The 18,366-nt window shown below is 40.4% G+C and overlaps 1 protein-coding gene across 1 annotated transcript; it reads left to right on the top strand.

Moving 5' to 3' along the window:
* Nucleotides 1–823: 823 nt before the first annotated feature.
* On the top strand, nt 824–17,613 carry TTC5 (tetratricopeptide repeat domain 5). Its single transcript, XM_054565188.1, has 10 exons — nt 824–920; nt 4,379–4,511; nt 5,452–5,663; nt 6,007–6,157; nt 9,344–9,435; nt 12,731–12,787; nt 13,306–13,452; nt 13,627–13,841; nt 14,896–15,040; nt 16,881–17,613. Exons 1-10 carry the CDS (start codon nt 870–872, stop codon nt 16,998–17,000), a joined length of 1,323 nt encoding a protein of 440 aa, XP_054421163.1. The 5' UTR covers nt 824–869; the 3' UTR covers nt 17,001–17,613.
* Nucleotides 17,614–18,366: the final 753 nt, after the last annotated feature.

Here is an 18,366-nt window from a genome sequence, read left to right as displayed (position 1 = left end):
GAGGGAGGGAGAGAAACATTGATGCAAGAGAGAAACATCACGAGTTGCCTCTTGCACAAACCCCATATGGAGACCGATCCTCCAACCCAGGCATGTGCCTTAACTGGGAATTGAACCAGCAACCTTTTGCTTTGCAAAGTGATGCCCAACTAACTAACCGGTCAGGTCTATGCTTATTTTTGAGTAGCTAATACATATACATGATAATAATTCAAAAGTGTACAGTGAAAATTTTCTTTGCCCACCAGCAACTTCCCGTTTCCTTCTCCAGAGACATTCATTGTTTCTTATGTATCCTGAATATATACTGCCTGTCAATAAGTATTATTAGTGTACTTATGTGCTATTAGTGTATTAGTAATGGCTTTCGTAATACCATCCCAAGTGTAATAGATTTATTAGGATAGTGTGTTCAAAATGAAAAAATTCCTCATACATAGAGAATCACTGTAAAGTTTGGAAAATATTCAGACAAGTTCCTGTACCATTGTACTACATTTCCTTCAGATTTTAAACTTGTAGCACAGGCATCCATCGTCTTAAGCTGTCTTCTTTTTTGGGGGTATTATAATCTTGATATAAGTAAGTATATGAGACAAAAATATACATACAATTAAGCTGAGAACACCTTGTTTCCAGGATTTTGGAAATAAACAACTTCATGAACTCAAAGTGATTAATAGATCATCTCCTTTGAGTCATTGGATCGAGTTGGTTTGGAGCAATACCCTTCCAGGAAAACCGGCTCGTTTACTCAGTTGCAGGTAAGCCTCCAGCGCCCTAGATGTCGCTGTGGCTCCATGTTGAGGGTAGGTTTGAGTCTCTCTGGTTATAAAATTGGGGGCGGAGTAGCAAAGGGTGGCCGGGAAATGATGGCTGATGAAGAGGAAGAAGTTGAACGGATCTTGCAGAAATTGCAGGTGGGGCCATAGGTTAAAACCTGTATATTCTTTTGTTATTGGGAAGAAGCGTGGAACCCAGTTTACGCAGTACCTGCGAATTCCTTGGCACCTGCGGGACGCTGCGTTTGTCCGTGTGGTTACTCCAACAAGTTCCGAAGGCGCAACCGTAGCCTGCCCCGGCAGCCTCCCGGCCAGGTCAGAGGCGCAGCGTCTGTGTGTTGGGACCTCCTGCTGCAGACGTTACCTAATTTCAGTCCTGTATGCAATAGAATTTGTTGCTCCTAATTTTACTCCTGCACATTCTTACGAAGTTTTTTCCCCTCGATTTACCCCTAACAAATTCCATGCACATGTTTATGGCAGATCTCCAGAGGCTGTTACAGCAGGTTGTTTTGGTACCCACAAAGGCCGTTTCTTCATTAGTCCTCTGCTTAGAAATTGGCAACAATCACAGTAATGGCTTGCACCTAGTGTGTCCTGGTTACTCCCTTTAGGACTTAACCGTTTTTAAAAAATTTCTTATTTATTTATTATTATTATTTTACACACCGCACAGCCCCAGTTTGGGGTCTGATGCAGGGGAGACCAGATTCCACCCAGTCCACAGCTGACTGCTGTTTTGACTAGGGCTAGTCTTTTGTACTCTGTAGGCAGGAGCTAACTCCTTGGCTTGGCTCTTTATCTTGCATTTAATGACCCAAGATTTTTCTTAAATTTCAGAAACTCAGTTCTTTGTGTTTTAAGACAGCCTGGAATTTAAACATTAGACCTGGCACAAGTTTGTAACTTGATTAAAGACTTCTAATGTTGTTAAACATTGATGAGATTTTGTTGTTTTTTGGACCAGATTAAAATAACACCTTTTAGAGTGTGAGCTTTATTTCATTTCCAGTAGACTTGAATTGACTTAATTTTATTTCCTAGTGTGACTTATGAAATATAGAAATATTAGTGTTTATATGTTTATATATACATATTTATATTTCATATATATATATATATATATAAATATAACCTGAAAATGTATACTAAATAGGGGTTATCCCTGAGATTGTTGGGGTGATGAGAAATTTTTTAATTTGTACTTTTCCATGTACCTACTTAAATTTAAATATATATAGTTATCTATATGTAGATAGATATATGGCCATGAGAAAAAAGTTATTAAAAATGTTCACTCCAGCAAAACAAAACCAAACAATGTCTTGCATGTTTGCTTTAACAAATAAAACAAACAAACAAACAATAAAACCCTCTCTAAAACTCCTAATTCGCAGCCATGCTGGTTGTAGGGAAAAAGAAATGGGTTATAATTTTTGCTGAGAATGGTCTTTTCCTGGGCTTACTTTTGGTAGATGCACTAAGCAGCTAGGTGGAGGATGCTTGGAGTATCTTGGAGTGGATGGGGAAGGTGCAGGAATGGAGTAGAGGAGAGGGAAAGGATAGTGATGTTGTTATCCATGGGAATGGTGGCAAGGTGTGATTTCATTATAGACATCTTAGGGTACAAGGAATGTATAAAAATATATTTCTCAAAGTGTGTTTTACAGACCATTTTTATTACAGTATCTAGAGTGCTTGTTAAAGTGCAGAATTTTGCGTTCTGCTAAAACTACTAAAATCAGAATCTTTGCAGGCCAGGTCCTGGAAATAATGCACACAATAAAATTTGAAAAGCACTGCTGCTTAGGGTGCTAGTCCATTCTCTTCATTTTGGGTAGGATTTTAAATTAAGTATAGGACATAAGTATTAGAGGTAGGGCTGATTCATTAATTCATTCAATTAACATATTTTAGGAGAGCCTGTCATGTCCTAAGCCCTGTTGTAGTGCTGAGGTATAGCTCTAAACTAAACAGGTTAATTCCCTCCCATCATGGAGTTTACATTCCAATCGTGGTGACAGATAACAGATAGTGATAGGCCACATGATTTCAAATGATGAGTACCATGAAGAAAAATAAGAGCATGATTTAACAGTGAACAGAGGAGGAAGGGGTCATTTAGTTTGGGTAGTCAGGGAAAGCCTTTCTGAGAAGTTGACATATGAACTGAGATCTAAGTCATGATGATGAATGAGTTCTGCAAAGATCTGGGGAAAGAATGTCCAGGCAGAGGGAACAGCGTGTGTAAAGACCCCAAAGCAGGATTGAGCCTGGTGGATTTGAGGAACTGAATAAAAGCCCATGTGGCTTGAGTTTGGTAGGAGGGACAGTGATAAGAAGTGAAGTTTGTGGCAGGGCAAGTAGTGGGAAATCAGGTCATACCACCTTCTAGATCATGGGAGGGAGTTAGATTTTATTCTATCGTCTATCTACAGTGGGAAATTATCTGAAAGTATGTGATATGATACACATTTTTGTAGGGTTACTGTCACTACAGTGAGGAGAATGGGAGAGAGTAGAAGCAAAATGACCAGGTAAGAAGTTATTGCAATAGTCCAGGCAAGTAATGATGCTGATTTAGTCCAGGGTGGTCGCAGTGGGATGGAAACAGGTAGATGGATTTAGGATGTGCTGTGAAGGTGGTTAAGGCTCGATGGAATAGTATTACCGTATTTTGCCATGTATAATATGCACTTTTGCCCAACTTTTTTAAGGACAAATAAGGATGAGCACTGTACATGGGTATAATGAATACATACCATGGGTATAATAATGGGTATAATAACCCTGTGTATAATGGGCACAAAAATGTGGGTGCTCATTATACATGGCAAAGTATGGTATGTATTTCTGTTCCAGGAATATTTCCTGAGCTATATAATTAGTTTCAGGAAAGACTAGATCGAAATCCTTTAGTGTGACACTAAGATAGAAGTAATTAAGACAACATTTACTTGGAAAGAATTCAAGGAAGCCAGAGGGTGACTTGACAAAAACAAAACAAAACAACGAAAAACACAAATATTTAACAAAATAAAATCCTGCAAAAATGGTAAGGTTATCCAGCTTAAATTGGTCTGTTTGTCATTGGGAATCAACCACTGTCACGTGTTCATCAAGGTCACAGAGGTCATGTATTTACAGATACTAAGCATAGGAAATATCAGGGATAAAAATGTGTTTGTTAGAAGTCCAGTTTTAAGGGTAAATTTCAAAGTTTTATACTTTGGGAACCAGTACCAGACAGGATTACCTTACTGACTTTTGTTTTATCTCCAGTTGCAAAGGGTTTTCTGCTTTTTCACTTTGGTATGTTAATTGCTTAGTCATATTGGAAGCCCCGTTGGGACCGAGAGAGAGAGCTACCATGATGATACGGAGACTGGGATGGACAACATGAGAGCGGGCCTGGGATAGGGGCTGTTTTCTCTAATGACCTGTGTCATTTTGACAGACTTACCTGTTTCTTGTGTTATTCCTAGTTGACATAGAGAATCAATATTTCTTGGCAAAGAGCTGGTATAGCTAGCCAGTCTCAAATTTTCCTGTCTAGTTTTCTCCCCACTTAATGGTACCATCCTTATGCTTCCTAGGAACTGGTGGATCAACTATATTCATTTCGAGAGTGTTATTTCGAGACACATAGTGTCGAGGATGCTGGGAGGAAGCAACAGGATGTGCAGGAGGAGATGGAGAAGACCCTGCAGCAGATGAAGGAAGTAGTGGGTATGAGTTCCAAGAGAGCATGCAACGCCTGCCCATCGCTGAAGTGTGACAGAGTATTTTTCTCTCTGTAAACTCTTTGGTATCCTCTTTGTGGCTGCCAGAACATGGTACAGCAGAATACTTCTTCTAAGGGCTCCCGTGCAGGATGGCAACCTTTCAGTCCTCTATACTAATTTTTCTAAAGTGTGATTATAGCGAATGCCATGAAATAAAAGAGCATATTTGTTGCTTGAACTATTACAATGATCTTAACTGACCTTTCTGCCTCCAATTTCTTTTATTTCCAAATCAGCTTATTTAATGACTATGGCCATTATCTCTCTAAATCATTACTTCAAGCATTTTAATTTTATATTTTTGCCTGCCCCTTTGCCCAAGTATTGTCAAAGATTGCTGCTATTGAGTAGGTGAAGTCTAAGCCCCTTAACCTGGTATTTAGGTACCCATTTTCTGACTTACTTTTCCTACTCTTATCTCTGATTACCTACTGACAGAGGAAGTTTTTGTTTCATTTAGGTTGGATCATGCATTCTCCCATGAATGTGCCACATGTTTTCTGCCTCTGTCTTTGTTTATATCATTTTCCTACCTGGAGGGTCTTGTCTTTTTTTCCTTTTCACTTTTTAAAACCCATTCATTGGCCGTATGCATATGATCTCTTTCACTGTTGTTAGAATTTTCTATGTACTTGCTTTGTCTTTTCCCTGAGATTGTAAACCCCTCAAAGGTAGGGATAATGCTTTCTTTGTTACCCCAATACATAACACAGTTCTCTGCCTATGGTAGGCTTTCAATAAGTGGTTTGGTCATAAAGATTTTCCTGAAGTACTTCATTTCTAGAGCTGACATGGGGTTAGTCATTGAGAGAAAGTGTCCTGGTTTTATCTGGAAGACTGCCTGGGTTATTTCACTCTCCTGTATCCTCTTCCCTTTCTCCTAGGTTCTGTTCAGGGCAAGGCCCAGGTTCTGATGCTAACTGGGAAGGCACTGAATGTGACTCCTGACTATAGCCCTAAGGCTGAGGAGCTTCTGTCAAAGGCCGTGAAGCTGGAGCCCAACCTGGTGGAAGCCTGGAACCAGCTGGGGGAGGTGTACTGGAAGAAGGGGGATGTTGCAGCTGCCCACACCTGCTTCTCAGGAGCCCTCACCCATGTGAGCTGCCCACTATCCCCTCTGGGATATGAATACCGTAGTAGAGTTGTGTTGACTAGGAGAAAAGAATCAGGAGGGAAGAAGGGTAGGGGAACAGACCTGACTGAGGAAAACAGGGACAGGAGACTGAGGGAGGAAGAGGATGGGCTCAGTTTCAGGGGCAATAAATAGTGAAGAAAAAAAAGTTAGCAACTCAGTTGGTGCTTTTAGATGTGGGTCTCAGATACACAAAGCAGTTAGAATTAGGATGACAAATTGGATTTAGAAGAAGATGGGGATAGAATAGATCTGGAAAGGAGAACTTGAACCAGCAAGATTGAGTATGTATCTTTTCCATTTGCAGTGCAAAAACAAAGTCTCCCTTCAGAACCTGTCAATGGTGCTTCGCCAGCTGCGGACTGACTCTGGGGATGAGCATTCTCGCCACGTCATGGACAGCGTCCGGCAGGCTAAGTTGGCTGTGCAGATGGATATCCATGATGGCCGCTCCTGGTGTGAGTGCTCTCAAAATCCCTAACCCGTTTCTAGAGCTTATGTAATGGCTATGGCCATTATCTTTCTGGCTACACTCCAGAGTCATCCGGAACCCAAGTAGAGTCTGCCTAAAGTCAGTGCATCTTTTTTTTTTAAAAGATTTTATTTACATTATTTTTTTAAGTATATTTTATGGATTATACTATTACAGTTGTCCCATTTTATCTCCCTTTATTTCCCTCCCACCTGTACCTCCCCTTCCATCAGGATTCCCCCCTACTAAGTTCATGTCCATGGATCATACATGTAAGTCCTTTGGCTTCTCCATTTCCTATGCTATTCTTAACCTGCCCCTGTCTGTTTTGTATCTACCTTTTATGCTTCTTATTCCCTGTACCTTTTCCCCCATTCTCCTCCCACCCACTCACTGCTGATAACCCTCCATTTCTGTGATTCTGTTCCTGTTCTAGTTGTTTGCTTAGTTTGCTTTTGTTTTTGTTTTTAGGTTCAGTTGTTGATAGTTGTGAGTTTGTTGTCATTTTACTGTTCATAGTTTTGATCTTCTTTTTCTTAGATAAGTCCCTTTAACATTTCATATAGTAAGGGCTTGGTGATGATGAACTCCTTCAACTTGACCTTATCTGGGAAGCACTTTATCGGCCCTTCCATTCTAAATGGTAGCTTTGCTGGTTAGAGTACTCTTGGATGTAGGTCCTTGCCTTTCATGACTTTGAATACTTCTTGCCAGCCCCTTCTTGCCTGCAAGGTTTTTCTTTGAGGAATTAGCTGATAGTCTTGTGGGAACTCCTTTGTAGGTAACTGTCTCCTTTTCTCTTGCTGCTTTTAAGATTCTCTCCTTATCTTTAATCTTGGGTAGTGTAATTATGATGTGCCTTGGTGTGTGCTTCCTTGGGTCCAACTTCTTTGGGACTCTCTGAGCTTCCTGGACTTCCTGAATGTCTTGTTTCCTTTGCCAGATTGGGGGAATTCTCTGTTATTTTTTCAAATAAGTTTTCAATTTCTTGCTCTTTCTCTTCTTCTGGAACCCCTATTATTTGGATGTTGGAATATTTAAAGTTGTCCTGGAGGTTCATAAGCCTCTCTTCATATTTTTGAGTTCTTGTTTCTTCATCCTGTTTTGGTTGAATGTTTATTTCTTCCTTCTGCTCCAAATCGTTGATTTGAGACCCACTTTCCTTCCCTTCACTGTTGGTTCCCTATATTATTTTCTTTATGTCACTTTGCGTAGCCTTCACGTTTTCCTCTGTTTTGCGACCATAGTTCACCATTTCTGTGAGCATCCTGATTACCAGTGTTTTGAACTCTGCATCCGATAGGCTGGCTATCTTCTCATCTCTTAGTTGTATTTTTTCGGGAGTTTTGATCTTTTCTTTCACTTGGGCCATATTTCTTTGTCTCTACACTCCTGTTATGTTGTAAGGGCAGGAGCCTTAAGTATTCAACAGGGCGAGGCAATTCCCCATTGCTGTGCTGTGGCGCTGTATGTGGGGGCAGGGTCAGAGAGGCAACAATGCCACTTGCTCGGCTCTCGGCCAGCTTTCATTCATTCCCCCCTCTTCCCACAAGCAAATCGGGCCCTTCTGGTGTTGATTTCTGGGTGGGGGGGTTTGTGTACATTCTAGGACCCTTGGGTCTCTCCAACGAACTCTGGGAGTTTCCCCCATTGCTGCAAGCCCCACAGGTTTTAACAGCCAGAGATTTCGAGGCTTCCTTCTCCCACACTGGAACTCGGTTGCGCAGTCTGTCTCATTCCCCATTTGTTCCTCCGGGTTTATCTGTACGTGAATGTGGGACTGCCAGGTCCACCCACTGCTGCCTCATCCAGTCCTCCAGCCGCTGCCTTGTGGCATATCCTCTCTGCCCCAGCTGCTTGTCGCCGCTGCTTCTACTGCTCTGGGTGAATGTTTCTTTTTTACTACTTGGTTGTCAGACTTTTGTACAATTTGATTTTCTGGCAGTTCTGGTTGTTCTTTGTTTTTAAATTTGTTGTTGTCCTTTTGGTTTGTGAGGAGGCAAAGTGTGTCTACTTACCCCCGCGGTCCCCCCTGCCCCCCTGTCTTGGCTGGAAGTCTATTTACTTATTTTTAGATTAGAGGGGAAGGGAAGAAGAAAAAGGGAGGGAAACATTGATATGAGAAACATTGATTTATTGCTTATTAGACACACCCCAACTAGGGACCAAACCCACAGCCCTGGCATGTGCCCTGACTCGGAATCAAATCCGCAGCCTTTGTTTGCGGGATGATATGCCAACCAGCTGAGCCACACTGGTCATGGCAGGGCATCTTTGTTTTGAAGAAGCCCGAAAGATATTTTGTTGAACCATTATTCTAGGAACTCTTGAATCTTTTCACTCAAGAGAGGAGGCTTATATTTCCACATAAGCGAGTCAGGACTTTTGTGTATAGTCTGTTCAACTTTCTCCTTCAGGTCCATGTTTGCCTCTTTATCCCAGTGGAATTCCAGTGCAAGGTACTATAGTATCATCACTAGTTTGTGTCAGGCCTTCCAATAGACTTTTCAGAGTGACCAAAATAGGTCATATCTTGAACTCGGGCTCTGAGATAATCTACCACTACTTCATATTTTTCTCCTCTTTGAGGTGGGGCAGGATGGCTAGAGTGGAGTGGAGTTGGTTATTTCCCTTCTTTATGTCTGTTAGGTTCTGGCTAACTAGTTCCCTGAGGGCAGCCTTGTTCACTTTTAAGGAAAGAGTGCTCTAGCATATTTCAGAATATTCCTTTTTTCAATCCTTCTGCTGGAAACACAAGGGAATTTTTTTTTTCTCTGATATTTGCTCTGGGGATCTGGTTGATCTCCTGGAGGTTGATCTCACAATATTGTGGGGATCTCTGTATGACTGGGACCCTGGCAGTTTTTAACTCCCAGACTTGTCCATGCTCAGCCTCCAGTAATTCATCAGTTATAGTTCAGGTTTTCATACCCCAGCACTGTTTCCTGTGGCAGCTCATATGTTTCTGTTCTGATGAGCCATAATTCCCAATATTTACCTGTCTGTCCCTCTAATTTTGGGGACAGTGGTTTGCCTGGTGTTGTCCCCTCTGTAATGGATCCAGGAAGGGTTGTGGTTTTCTTCAGTCACTTCTGCTCTTTACTTACTAAGATGGAATGGCAACTTCCAGCCTCCTTACATGCATAATGTAAACCCTGTGCTTCTCTTTCAGATATTCTGGGGAACGCTTACCTTTCTCTGTACTTCAATACTGGCCAGAATCCTAAGATCTCCCAGCAAGCCCTCAGTGCCTATGCCCAAGCAGTAAGTATTTATGGTCATCCTGGCTAGCTGAGTAGAGGCAGTAACAGAAGCAAGAGTGTCATTCAGTCTTCCTTGTGGCTCTTTAGCAATCGGCTGGCATTGAATGTGTGTGATTTTGCAACGTTGTGTTTAAGGGTGACTTATTTCTTCTCATTACTCTAGTATTAGCAACCACTTGCAGTGTGGTGCCTCAGTGCTAGATAGCAACTTGAGCTGTGTAGATTTTTTTATAGCCATGTATCCAAATCACAGAGCCCGTGTTCAGCTTTTTAAATGGGAAAAAGTCTATATTTAAATAATGCTTATTAATATTTGTGTGCATATTTTAAAAGAAATGAAAACTAAGACTTAAATATAAATTAGGTGCAATCCCCAGATTAACCATTACATACTATGGCTCTGGATTTCCTGCAGGCTAAAATAGAAAATAGCATATAACCCATTCTACATCACTTTCTGGGAATTACTTCACTGGACCTCATGCTTTGCTTAGGTTTTCAGGCCATTTTTATATCAATAACTACTTGCATGGGTTCCTTCAGGCTGTGAGTACCTGGTTACTTATTATTAAAAGGTTCACATTGGCCATCTGAGCACTTTTTTTTTTTAAGACTTTATTTATTTTTAGAGAGAAGGGACGGGACGGAGAAAGAGAGGGAGAGAAACATCGATGTGTGAGAGGTACATTGATTGGTTGCCTTGCACACCCCCAACTAAGGACCTGGCCCACCACCCAGGCATGTGCCCTGACTGGTAATCAAACTGGAGACCTTTCGGGTCGCAGACCAGCGCTCAGTCCACTGAGCCACACCAGCCAGGGCATGAGCACTTGTTATTTAGGTCTTATATTCATATTTCATTTACTTTCTTCTCTTGACACAGAATTGCTTTTTAACTTACCATTACTCATTTTGCCGTGGCAGAATAAAGAATATAGTTACGTTATAGTCATATTTTCAGGTTAGGAACTGTCCTTTTTTTCAGTCAAGAAACCTTTAGGCAGAGGAATTATATTTTACTCTAATTTCCAAATTTGATTAATGTTTTTATTTTAAAGAATAGTATGTTGTACTTCCTTTAAAATTTTGTATTTGGCTTTGGCTAAATAGTTGCTTTTAACTCTTAATTTATTCACCCAAACTTGCATTTTAAAACATATTTGAGCCAAGCATTTAAACAATTTTAATTCATGTTGTTTGTGTTTTTGCGGTGTGCCAGGCAATGAATAGAGTTTAACAAAATGAAGTGAGCATAGCCATAAACGTCACCAGCAGTCTCTTCACAGTACATTGGTCTGCACTGTTACATGGTTTGTGGCCATCTGTTTAAATTAGAGAATCAGAAGGTGGCTTTCAGTGTGTGTTTTAAGGAGGCTTGCATATCCAGACATGATTCTGCCTGTGTCTGGAGCCGGATTAATGGGCAGAGGAAAAGCATTAAATCAATATCATTTCTTTTTTTAAAATTTTTTAACTGTGCTTTTGCCATTACCACTTAATTCCCTTATACCCCATCCCTCGCAGTCACCACATGATTGTCCATGTCCATGAGTCCTTTTTCTCTTTAGCTCGATGCCTCCACCCTCTATTCCCCCAGTACCTGTCATCCTGCTCTCTGTCTATGAGTTTGTCTCTGTTTTGCTTGTTAATTCATTTTGTTCATTACATTCCACATATAAATGAAACGATATGGTATTTGTCTTTCTCTGACTGGCTTATTTCACTTAGCTTAATGTTCTCCAAGTCCATTCATGCTGTCGCAAAGGGTAAAATTTTCTTTCTGTTTTTTTACAGCTGACTAGTATTTTACTGTGGAAATGCCCCATAGTTATCCACTCATCTACTGATGGACACTTGGGCTGTTTCTATACCTTGGCAATTGTAAATAATGCTGCAATGAACATAGGGTTGCTTATATTCTTTCAAAATAGTGTTTTGGGTTTCTTTGGGTATATTCCCAGAAGTGGGATTGCTGGGTGAAAAGGCAGGTCCATTTTTAATTTTCTGAGAAATCTCCATATTGCTTTCCACAGTGGCTGCACCACTCTGCATTCCCACCAACGTGCAAAAGCATTCCCCTTCCTCCACATCCTCGTCAGCACTTGTTGTTTGTTGATTTATTGATGATGGCCATTCTGACAGGTGTGGGATGATATCTCATTATGGTTTTAATTTGCATTTTGCTGATGATTAGTGACATTGAACATCTTTTCATGTGTCTCTTGGCCATCTGTATGTCCTCTTTTGAGAAGTGCCTGTTTCCTGTTTTCCTTTCTTTGCCCACTTTTTAATTGGATTTTTTGGTGTTTTGGTGTTGAGTTGTGTAGATTCTTTGTAAATTTTGTATGTTAACCCCTTATCAGATGTATTGGTGAATATGTTTTCCCATTCTGTGGGTTGTCTTTTTATTGTGTTGATGGTCTTCTTTGCTGTGCAAAAACTTTTTAGGTTGATGTAGTCTGATTTGTTTATTTTTTCGTTTTCCCTTGTTTGGGGAGATACATCAGATAAAATACTGCTATGAGCAGTGTCCAAGATTTTACTGCCTGTTTTCTTCTAGCATTTTTATGGCTTAGAGTCTAATATTTAAGTCTTTAACCCATTTGGTATTTATTCTTGTGTGTGGTATAAGAAGGTAGTCTAGTTTCATTTTTCTGCACATATCTGTCCAATTTTCCCAACATTGTTTATTGAATAAACTGTCTTTAGCCCATTGTACGTGCTTGCTTCCTCTGTTGAATATTAATTGTCTAAAGGTTTTGGTTTAATTCTGGGCCCTCTATTCTGTTCCAGTGATCAATGTATCTGTTTTTATGCCAGTACATGCTATTTAGATTACTATGGCCTTATAGTACAGTTTGATATTAGATAGTGTGATTCCTCCAGCTTTGTTCTTTCTCAGGATCCCTGTTGCTGTGTGGGCCTTTTGTGGTTCCATGTAAAGACATCATTTCTTTCCTAGACTTTGCTCATTTATACCATCATTTCCCTATTAAAATATTTTTAAAATAAGAATGCCTTCACATATTTCTTCTCTCTTTATACTATTGAATGGATGAATTATAATCATATGTTAAAAGCTTCATGCACATAGAAAACCCTTAGCATCCTTGAGGTTTCAGGGACTGTGTAATATACCACACAAACAATTACTGTAGATCAGTGCAGGCATAGGTAATATTTTGACAGGGAAGAAACGAGAGTATTTTCAGGGAGAGGAGGTTTAGGACATGCTGGGCATGGCCGTCCTTAAGACTGAGACAGGATTCACTGATAATCTTTTTGCCCCGCTGTAGGAGAAGGTTGACAGGACAGCTTCCAGCAATCCTGATCTTCATCTGAACAGGGCAACGGTAAGACCTGTGGGGTGAGCGCGGTCCTTTGCAAGTCAAATACATCTAGGTCTTAGCCTGTGAGGATAACTGAGTATTCATAGGGGCAAAGTTGGGTACAAATTTCAAGAGAAGTATAAAATTATTTCTAGAAAGAAGTAGCTCAGTTTAACTTCAGTATCTGCAGAGTCATTAGAGGGAAAGGAGAAGGGGTCGAGGGTGTGGGCATGTATGTAGGGGCTAGGGTGGGACAGTTTAGAAGACTTTCTGAAATTCTCATTGTAAATACAGAAGTAGAATGACCCAATATGTGCAACTTAACTATTTTAGAGTTTGGAAATTAGCTTCTTTGAAATGACTCCATTTTGGGGGTTTTGATCACCATGGCCAGGAAAAGGATGCTAAGGAGTTATCTCTTCAGGATGTTCATTGTAGGGTAGGAAAACAACTGTCCTAATCCATTGTGCCATTACTTCCCCTGGCATAGTTGGTGTTAAATATACTTATAATGGGGAGGTGTTTGGTGACTTCTTTTGCAGTTACATAAATATGAAGAGAATTATGGGGAGGCCCTGGAGGGCTTCTCTCGGGCAGCAGCACTGGACCCCGCGTGGCCAGAGCCTCGACAACGAGAGCAACAACTCTTGGAATTCCTGAATAGATTAACCAGCCTCCTTGAGAGCAAGGTAAAGATGTCTAAGGGCTGAATCCTACTTTTTTATTCTGCTGTACATCGATCACATAAGAACAGAAAAGGCTTTGGCAGTAGTGACTCGTAGAAGTGGGTAGGTGGGAGGGAGGGACTAGACAAGGGGAGTGATTAGTTCCCAGCTTCTTACCTCTTTCTCCTTCCTTTGCAGGGAAAGGTGAAGACCAAAAAGTTGCAGAGCATGCTGGGAAGCTTGCGCCCAGCCCATCTAGGTCCTTGTAGTGATGGGCGCTATCAGTCTGCCTCTGGGCAGAAGGTGACCCTGGAGCTCAAGCCACTGAGTGCCCTGCAGCCCGGTGTGAACAGTGGTGCTGTGGTCCTGGGGAAGGTGGTGTTCAGCCTTACGACCGAGGAGAAAGTCCCCTTGTGAGTTTCTCTTGCCGAATTTCCTCTTTGTTATCATTTTGAAAGAATGCTCTCACTTCCTGGCCTTTCTCTGATAGTTGAGGACATAATTAATGGTCACAAATTAGTGATTTCTACTTCTCCTCTGTGACTGTCTCATGAGCAGGTGTTGTCTAGGTGATGTCTAACAATTTCTGTAGATTCTGTTACCGTCCATTTTTCCCTGTTTCAACAAATATTTATTGAGCGTCAGCTATATGTGTTGTAGGGAGTAAAAAAAAAAAAGAGAAAGCTAAAGGACTCGAGTATAGGGTACTTATAGTCTAGCAGAGGAAATGAATTAAGAATATTCATTTAGAGAATTTTTAACTCTTGAAAAATTAGGGTTTTATCACTGCCATCACTCCTGGGTCCTTTACTCACTTCCAGGAAGTCCTCTCTCCTTTCTAGTCAGTCCCTGTTCTTGTTCCCCCATTGAGGATTAGTTTTCCTGTTTTGACCCAGCTATTTTTCATTCCTTTAAGATTTATTCTCTTCCAGGAAACCTTTCCTGCTTTTTTATTTAGATATTTCTCCTCTGGGTTCCCATGCCCAATCTTTGCACTACTGAATTTGGTGCAAGAGAAGAGTTACTGTCAACCTCTCACAGTTGTACTGTAAAGTGATGGGTTAACTGTCTGACTCCTGCTAGACTGTTAGCTCATTGGTGTGTCACTGCTAAGCACAGTGCTTGACATAAAATTCAGCAGAGGTTTGTGAAATTGACAGTTATGCTTAGAGATTTTGATGAAGGTTGTGATAGTTAAATTGACAGACCAGGAATAATGTTTTAGTTGCAACATTTTAAGCTAGTTCATTTTTAATCACTGTGGAATGTCCTCAGTGTGCATGTGTCCTAAGACAAACGAAGACTCAGATGCCCATAGTAGATGATGGTACCTGTCATAGGTTTTCTAAATAAATTACTAAGAAAGCACTTATTTCTTTTACTGGTATTTTAAAACCACTGTTTTTGTTCTCCCTTGCCCACTTTCCTTTTTTTCCCCTTTTCTCATAACGCACTTTAACCTGGCAGTACATTTGGCCTGGTGGATTCAGATGGACCGTGTTATGCAGTGATGGTGTATAACATGGTGCAGAGTTGGGGAGTGCTCATTGGGGACTCTGTGGCCATCCCTGAGCCCAACCTTCGGCTTCACCGAATTCAGCACAAAGGAAAGGTGAGTGATGGCTAGAATTCTCTCTCAACTTCTAGGTTCTGAAAGTGGGTCCAAGTTTATCTCTTTTAAAAAATATGTAAAGGAATACATTTATGTGTGTGTGAGAGATATCATATATAAAATCTTATATATATGTAATTTTTACTAAACAGGGACATTCCTGGTAAAGAGAAGGGATGAAAAAAATAGACTGAGCAGACAAAGAAATACTACATGATATCACTTGTATGTGGAATCTAAAGAAGCCGAACTTATAGAAAACAGAGCATAGAATGGTGGTTACTGTGGGGTAGGGATTTGAGGAGATGTTGTCTAAGGGTGCAGACTTGCAAGTACTGGATAAATAAATCCCAGAGATATGATAATACACAGCACCGTGCTTGATTATAGACAAAAATGGAATTATAAACTTCAAAGTTGCTAAAAGATTAGGTCTTAACTGTTCCCACCACAGAATAGAAATGATAATTATGTGACGTGATAAGAGCTGTTAGCCAACACCAGGTGGTAATCGTATTACAATATATGAATTACCAAATTAACATGTTGTACACCTTAAACTTACACAACGTTCTAAGTCAATTATCTCAATAAAAATAAATTTTAAAAAGTGGACTGAAATACTGTTACAGAGATGTTATTACCCTTAACAGTTTGATATGTATACCTCCAGTCTTTTCTTTTCATAAATATATATACACACATTTATATAAATAATTTAAATGATGAATAGGATATTATATGTAGACATTTGTGAACATTTCATGTGTTTTTAAATGTTCTACAACATTGTTCCAAATTTACACACACAGAGTTGGCAATGAAGATTATGTTGATAGTTAAAATTTATTGAACATTTAACTGACTGCTGGACACTACTAAGTTTTACTTCATTCACTGTCTCAGTTAATCCTCATAAAATACCTGAGAGTAGGTATTTAACCACTTTTTTACCATTTAGATCAGGGATGGACAAACTATGGCCCACAGGCCATCCTTGGCAAACTGCCTGTTTTTGGAGGGCCTGTAAGTTAAGAATGACGTCTATATTTTTAAATCAAAATAATTTGTGAAAACATTTTATCATATATTTATGCGTTATTTATATTCCTTTTATAAATTGACAATTTTTAAAATCACTTGCCCATATTACTGTTAGGATATTTTTAAAAATTGATTTATGAGAACTCTTTTAATTTACCTCTTTAGTTTGACTGAAAAGAGTCTCCTTCACACTCCCAGTGGGACAATATTTTTTGGATGAAGATCTTTTAAAAACATCATTTACAACTTAAAGTACATTTGAACTGATGAAGTGAGCTGATATCTTTTCTGTTATTAGGAGACTGTCTAAACCACACGTTCCGTTTCTTCCTCCTGATGTAAAGGGAGAAGTACCTTTAATTTATAGCTGGCAGGTTAATTTAGGACCTTACAAACAGCTGGACTAAGAGTTTTGCAGAATTTCTGGCTGGCTGCTATGTACATCTGGTTATAATTGCAAACCAACACTGTGGGAAGGGCAGATTTTGTGAGAGCTGGCAGCACCCTTTCGTTAGGCAATGCCAGGAACTTCTTTGAATCAGAGAATTGTCTCAGTCTTGTAGGGACATGACTGGAACGCTACCTGCTCCAGATTTTCCTTCTGAAGACTGAAAACTTTGGGAAAATTATCCCCTTTCTTAGCTCAGCTTTGTTGAATGTGAGATGGAGGTAAGGGGTGTATATACTGATGGGGGAGAGAGGAGGAGAAAGTCACAGGTGATGTACCCCCACATGGGAGTTCGTTCCACCTTAGCATCTATAATATAATGAACCTCTGTATGTTTGTCTTTTCTAGGACTATTCCTTTTCCAGTGTTCGTGTGGAGACACCCCTTCTGCTGGTGGTGAATGGGAAGCCTCAGGGCTCCAGCAGCCAGGCTGCTGCTACAGTGGCCTCTCGGCCACAGTGTGAATGACCTCTTAACGTGCATGCTAAAGAGGGAGTGGAGGCACGGAGACAAGCTCGAGGGCGCTCGCCAGCTGGACCAGCCGCATCCAGTGACTCATCCGGAGTGGGGGGCTGTTTTAGATGACGACCTTTCCTTCCTCTCCCCTGGAAGATGCTGTGTGTCTTTTCCTTCTCTCCTCTTAAACAGGTTCTAACTCTCTGGGGCCACATACTCCTGTGTCTTTCATTGCTCTTCTATGTTTTAGGCAAAGAGCATGGAACTGGTCAAAGTGTTGGGATCTTGCTGTGGGACAGAGTCCCCAGGGTTCCTGTTCTTGCCTCCTTCCCGAGCCTCGTGTATATATTATTTCAGTATTTATTGCTAAGGGAGGGGGCTTAATTTTATAATGGCTTGGTTTTTGAGCAACTTTTATTTTATTTTTATTTTTAAAATTTAGGTTTATCCCCTTCTTTGGGGCTGGAACAGAATTAAATATGTTTGGAAAGTAATAATACCATGTTGTGTGGCCTGCTTCATTCTCTCCAGGCTTGTGCTCTTGGTTTTTGGGATCACTTCAGTTGATTAGAGTAGGACCCCACCACCTTTTCCCCCCTTATACAAAGCAGCTTATTTCTCTTCATTCGAGAGCTCTGGCAGTAGGCAGCCCAGGGCAGAATGGCAGCTCCACGAAGTTGCTGGGAACCAGCTTCCTTCCACTCCCGCTTCTGTCATCCCTAGTGGTGGTCCTCATTGTGGTCCAAGGTGACACTCTTCTAATAGTGTTACTAGACTGAAAGACCAGAGAGAGCTAGGAACTCGGTTTTTTCAGATGCGAGTGATACATTTTATAACAGTTTCTTTTAATATCCTTATGGAAAAATGGGAAAATATGAGAGGATTAGTAGCCAACTGATTGGTAATTATTGCACATAGATTAACTCAGAAGAATTTTAATTTTTTCTTGTTCAATTTTTGATTAGTGATTTGTATATCGTTGATGACTCATTCCATTTGTAAAGAGTAAAATGCAGAGGACTTCTCATAATGGATGATAGAATAAACATATACCTTATCTAAACAAGATATAAAGGCTGAATCTAAGATAAAATTAAGTCCATTCTTTTGGTGCAAAAGGCCCTCTTTATGAGGTATATCTTTAACATCATGTATCAAAAAGCGCTAGAGGTTTTAGTAGATAAGATGAAGTTAGTGTGAGTAATCAGTATGATATCATTGCAAAAACACTTTATTTAGATTATACTATGAATCTGGTAGCCAGAGAGAGTTTTTAATACACTGCCTGTCAGATCATAAGTAGAGCCTTGTATTCAGTTCTGGTGGTTGATTTTGAGGGCTGCAGTCAATGGAAGAGTGATGAGGAACTTGGGGTGCA

This window comes from Pteronotus mesoamericanus, unplaced genomic scaffold (genome assembly GCF_021234165.1).
Source record: "Pteronotus mesoamericanus isolate MK-2021 breed Mesoamerican mustached bat unplaced genomic scaffold, CSHL_Meso_final contig_164, whole genome shotgun sequence".
In the NCBI taxonomy this organism is placed as follows: Eukaryota; Metazoa; Chordata; class Mammalia; order Chiroptera; family Mormoopidae; genus Pteronotus; species Pteronotus mesoamericanus.
The sequence above is the reverse complement of the archived record's forward strand: the minus strand, read 5'-3'. Positions and strand labels throughout refer to the sequence as shown.